Here is a 5,723-nt window from a genome sequence, read left to right on the forward strand (position 1 = left end):
GTGCGTGCGTGCGTGCGTGCGTGTCGTGCGTGTGTGTGTGTGTGTGTGTGTGTGTGTGTGTGTGTGTGTGTGTGTGTGTGAACGCGTAGCCACTGCGTATTCCGAAAATGCATCTTTACACCTTGAACACATAACCTTTGGTCTATCGGACCTTCGGTCTATAGGGCTGTAACCCGCTCCCACAGCCACGCATCTCAAACCGATTGAATTCTGAGTCACGAACAATCGACTTACGAACATAAATTTGCATCGCAAGCTTGCAACTCCACGTGTGGAAGGTTCGTATTCAAAATCTATGCCGACAAGGCCGATGCGTATAAAATGGCAATAGCTTCGATGCACTACAATGAAATTTCCTTTTGTTTTACAGCGGCCATGCCGAAGTTGCCAACATAAGGAGGATGAACCCTGATGCTCAATACGTGTTGCTGCTGCTAGAGAGATCTGACCAGCAAGCATCCATCACCGGACAACAGGTATATTCTCCATCTACTTCTACTATAGGCTAGGTTACGCTGTATGTACACCACGAGCATCCATCACCGGACAGCAGGTATGTTCTTCGTCTACTTCTACTATAGGCTAGGTTACGCTTTATGTACACCGCGAACATCCATCACCGGACATGTAGCAGTTATGTTCTCCGTCTGTTTCCCTATATATGTCATACTGTATACATGTACACCACGAGCAGTCCACAAATTATACACCAATACATGCCAGTCTACGTGCTTAGAGCTGTATTACTCTGTTATATATACTATGTTATTGTGAGAACAGACTGCATGTCTCGCATATTTCTCTCCAGCTATACTGCTGAATCTCATGCATTTATCATGATCGCTATTATCGATGCAGGTACTTCTCGACATCTCTAACATGCGTGGCGTAGCCGGGGCGCGCTTGTACGGAAACCTCACCGATCGGCAGAGAGCAGCATCATCGATGTACATCGAGCCGACGACCTGGCCTATTGTTGTCGTGTTTCCGCCGCACGGGGACCGCATGCAGAGGCTGCACTGGTACGGAATGTTGAGGGCGTGTACGTTTCGAATATTGGATCACTGATTCCGTTCGGGGCCATCGGTTCAAATCTGTATGTCCACTTCCAATCCGTATTACTAGTTCCGAACTAGTAGTAGTTACTACATCACCGATTTGTATCGCACATTTCATTTCAGTTTTCTGATTTAAATTTGGATCAGTGGTTCCAATTCGGATAACTGATCCAAATCCGTTTTCGGCCCGCTTCACTGTTTCCAATCTCAAGCCCACAGCCTACGGGTTCTGTTGTCAAAGTCATCGTTGTTTGATTTCGCGCAATAATCTAGCCGTACATAGAAAAGGCAAAAAGAAGTAAAATGTCTCGCTTGATAAGATTTTTTTTTAATTGCCAGCGGCTGTTACATTTTACTTCGAGCTGGGGAAGCTAGTAGCCCGACGAGGCTGTGCGACTGATTGTCTAAACATTGTAATATTGTAATACAAAGTAATGACACATATGCACAAATACACAATTACACAAATACATTGTAATATTGTAATACAAAGTGATTAGCAAGACCGTTTCTTGGAGCTAGGGAAGCTAGGTGATCACGGAGAAGTTGTGACCATTGCAAGTTTATGAATGTCGATGGAAGGAAGCGAAGGGTATCTGTAGGCCTATGTTTGTCTGCTGATCTTAGGGGCTCGTGGAGAACTAGTCCCGTAATGCGTGCCGTCAACGACTACCTGAGGAAGCGCATGCTGCCGCTGGTACCGCCTACATACAACAGGGACCTAGAGAGCTCCCTCTGGCAGTCGCTGTCTCATGATGTCCAGTTGGTGGAGGGAGAACTGAATGGTGACAAGATGGCGGCGTTGAGAGAGTATGTCGGTGTACTCGCGAAGGTATTCACCCTACGCGATCGTTTCCTAAAATATTGTCTAACAGCATCTACGACGGTTAAAGGGTTTGTTATGTTATAGTATATATATATATATATATATATATATATATATATATACGTATACTGTGTATATATACTGGGTATATTTTATCGATTATACATTCGGTCAGGTTACGAGTATCATGTTATATTTCATTATATTTATCATTGTATTATTCATAATGCGCCTTATGCCCTGGTTCAAGTTCTTCTACAACATTTTTAACTAGCGTTTAAATACGGGAATTGTTCATAATTCTGATCATCATGAATAAATGTCATGAATAAATGATATTGTAGTATATAATAGCAGGTAGCATCGCATCAATAAATGTTTTACTACCTTGTTTTTTTATAATTAGGACTGTTCCTACTGCTGAAATAAATACTTATATTGACTAATCAGAGTTGTGAGCGAGAGTACATAAAGTGAGGACAATAAGAATAGTAAGATGTAGGGCCTATAAGAATTCGTCGTTGTAATTTGTCGTAATTTGTCGTAATTTGTTGTAATTAATCTTACATCTTAATTATCATAAAATAATAATATTGTATAACAATAAGATGCTCCTAGTTTATGCGCTCATGTTTTCATGCAGTATTACCCCGGTGAGCAGCGCGTCGTGAGAAAGCTGCATCAGCTGCTGCATTGGCTATGGGGCCGAAACGCAACAACATTGCAGGAGTTTTCCGTGAAGCTCACGGGAAAACCCGATCAACCGGTACGCGTCGTACTAGAGCATGTCGGATACATTTGAGAACTTTGATACACGAGGCTACTGGTGTGATGGACCACGAGATTACTCTACTTACTGACTTCCAGATTCTCTGTAGCTTTTTTATCATTTACGTTATAGGTCAATGGTAAAGAGCAAAATCAAGAGTAAAACGCTAGGTCAAATCAACCAACAAGTCGAGTAAAAAAGCATGCGCTCTAGTGACGCCCCGTTATTCATATGATTTAGTATAGTTATTATAGTTAATATAAACGATTAGTATATTTTCTATACGGTCGTCATAGTCATACGAGCGAAACCTGCGCACCGCGCGACCCACACGTACGAATTCACAGCCACGCTTCTCAAACTTCGAATATTTCGAATAATCAATTTAAAAATTTCGCCAATTGATTTATTAATTCGGGGATACCCTCTTTTTTATGAACCGACTGCAAATGGAGTATAGCTGACAATGTTTATATGGCGTAGATGCCATCGAATAGAGGAGCTCTGAGAATGCTCACATTGCGTAACCTCTTAGCGCAATTGTTATTTAATGTTTTGTTGTTGTTATTATTATTGTTGTTGTTGTTGCTGTTAGTGGCGGTGTAGTCGCTATTTTTTCCATTGTTGTTGCCTCTCATCCGTATCTATCTTGTCTAGATTTCCATGTTTATGATAGCAGTCAACTGTATTTCAGCACGGCAATGACACCTACATTAGCGATGTTGTGGGATGGGTCGCTTGCCGGGGTAGCCAGCCTCGTTACCGCGGTTACACCTGCGGCCTGTGGCAGATGTTCCACTCGCTGACCGTCGCGGCGGAGGCAGCCAACAGAAGCATGAATTCAGGTACGTGATGGTCACTGCGTCACGTTACAGTGATGTTCGGTACACCGCTTAACGATAGCGTAGAGATCGGAGGGAAGGCGGCCGGACAGAGAATATAAACGTTGCAGTCAAATACATTATTTTCCTCCTACTATATAATATACCAGCGTTTTACGCTGTATCAGTCCTGTACTGCAGCTTTAGAAGTCTGTGAGCACAAATATGTTCACCCCACCTACTTTCCATGATCAGTGTTTATGACTTTAAACATCTAATGAGCTAATAATAATACTAGCCAGGGGCGTAGCCAGTATGTAGCACTGTAGGCCCTTTTTTGGCCAAGTTATCTTCTTTTTTTTAAACACCCATAATTCAAATCCATAAGCTTGCTGGACGAGTTTAAGAGTCTAGACAGGAAAAACTATTGAAATGAACGTAGCAAGAATATGGCTAAATTAGGTGACCTATTCTTCTGTCATCTAGGCTGTCATTTCTATCGCGTGCCGTTTCATTCAACACTCTACCCGCCGAAAAAGACTAGGATCCGATCTTGTCAGTTTTTTAACATTTTAACTCGTTCGTTAACTCGTTTGTTTTTTGGGTTTAAAAGTGATATTGAATGAGGTGTCTCAAGTTAGCAAGAGGCCAGGGAACCAGAATGAACACTCGGGAAGGGCCGTTTCCAGCCATCTGGGGGGTTTGTAAAACCAAAAATGTTCTTGTACGCTCCGCGCCAACCCATGGTGGCGCTCCGCTCAGATAGTCGTGCCTACAACTTTGAAAATCCTGGCTACGCCCCTGCTAGCTACTACTACTACTAATAATAATAACAATAATAATAGTGATAATGATAACGACAACGATAATTATAATGGTAACAGTAATAGCAACAATAATTGCAACAGTAATAGTAGTAAGCTTGATCTGTACACGTAGCTGGTACCCGACATTGCTGATCGTTGCCAGGGTTACAGTCGTCGCCGTCGTCGCCGGCGACAGATCCCCTCGAGGTGCTTCACGCCATGCGCTCGTTCGTCAGACATTTCTTCGGCTGCCAGGTGTGCCGCCAAAACTTCCTGAACCACGAGTCCGTCACCATGGAGACGGACGTGCACGACCATGAGGGGGCGATGCTGTGGATGTGGCGGGTGCACAACTCGGTGAATCGGCGGCTGAGTGGAGCGTTCTCCGAGGATCCGCTCAGTCCCAAGGTGCAGTTCCCCGTCGAGTCGGCCTGCCCACTGTGCCACGGCAAGGTGGGCTGGCGCCCTGGCGACGTACTCTACTACCTACGTCAGATGTACGGCGCAGGGAACATAGTCTAACAAGGGCAGGAGAGAGAGAGAGAGAGAGAGAGAGAGAAAGAAAGAGAGAGGGAGAGATGGAGGGAGATATATATATATAGAGATGCATAGAGAGAGATGGATAAAGATCGAGAGATGGATAGAGATTTTTAGAGACATGGCGAGGGTGATTGTGAGCGACAGAGAAAGAATGCGCAAGCTGGCCGCATTGAACAAAATAGAAGGAAACCGGACGAAGTGCAAAAAAGAGACAGGAGGGAGAGAAGACCATGTTAGGGGAAAGGGAAGAGCGAGCAACGAGAGCGCAAGGGGAGAGCATCAAACGAACATTAAAGCGAGAATGAGAGGAGAAATCAAGCGATATAAGGATATGGGGTTCTCTCTCCCCATCACCGTTTCCAAGGCGCACAAATAACGTTTGTAATCACGTTGTGAAAAAAAATGTACACCTAGCTACGTTTATACCAAATACAAAATGAATTCAAATGAAAATGTCCGAATTCGTATTACATTCAGAAAATGGTGAGTGATGTCATGTTTAATGCTTGATAGACTAGTTAACAAATTGTGCGCACCCATATGTGCACACCACGTGTCTTTGGAAAGTTTCATTTTATTTCCAAAGAACTCGATTAGGAGATTACATTTGTACCCATTGTAAAACGTAAAACCTGAGGATTTGAAAGGAAAATATTGAAAAGAATTTTTAATGAAAGTGTCAATGACACTGTAGCTCACCACAAACAAGTGCCGCAGAGCGACAGCGCTCATCTAACGTCTACTGCGGTGACTCTGTGGTGGAGTGGTGGGATTCTAGTAAACCCTGTTAGTCCCAAATGTGTTCACATACAATTGTATTGCTTGTATTGCTTTGCTTGTATTGTTTGTATTGTATGTATTGTATGCTTTGCTTGTATTGTATTGTATTGCTTGTATTGCTTG

At 43.3% G+C, this 5,723-nt stretch overlaps 1 protein-coding gene across 1 annotated transcript; it reads left to right on the plus strand.

Moving 5' to 3' along the window:
* The first annotated feature begins 163 nt into the window (after positions 1 to 163).
* On the plus strand, positions 164 to 5,257 carry LOC106821246 (sulfhydryl oxidase 1-like). Its single transcript, XM_014825962.1, has 7 exons — positions 164 to 278; positions 371 to 476; positions 859 to 1,022; positions 1,686 to 1,890; positions 2,528 to 2,650; positions 3,348 to 3,498; positions 4,444 to 5,257. Exons 2-7 carry the CDS (start codon positions 402 to 404, stop codon positions 4,800 to 4,802), a joined length of 1,077 nt encoding a protein of 358 aa, XP_014681448.1. The 5' UTR covers positions 164 to 278; positions 371 to 401; the 3' UTR covers positions 4,803 to 5,257.
* The last annotated feature ends 466 nt before the right edge of the window (positions 5,258 to 5,723 follow it).

The sequence above is a fragment of the Priapulus caudatus genome, unplaced genomic scaffold (assembly GCF_000485595.1).
Source record: "Priapulus caudatus unplaced genomic scaffold, Priapulus_caudatus-5.0.1 Scaffold65, whole genome shotgun sequence".
NCBI classification, from domain to species: Eukaryota; Metazoa; Priapulida; class Priapulimorpha; order Priapulimorphida; family Priapulidae; genus Priapulus; species Priapulus caudatus.

What these genes read in the sequence shown, in the direction of transcription:
- LOC106821246 (XM_014825962.1), top strand. Translation starts at nt 402, where the DNA reads ATGAACCCTGATGCTCAATACGTGTTGCTGCTGCTAGAGAGATCTGAC. An exon ending in CGCATGCAGAGGCTGCACTG is followed by an intron (nt 1,023 to 1,685) that starts GTACGGAATGTT and finishes TGCTGATCTTAG; the next exon opens with GGGCTCGTGGAGAACTAGTC. An exon ending in ATGTCGGTGTACTCGCGAAG is followed by an intron (nt 1,891 to 2,527) that starts GTATTCACCCTA and finishes GTTTTCATGCAG; the next exon opens with TATTACCCCGGTGAGCAGCG.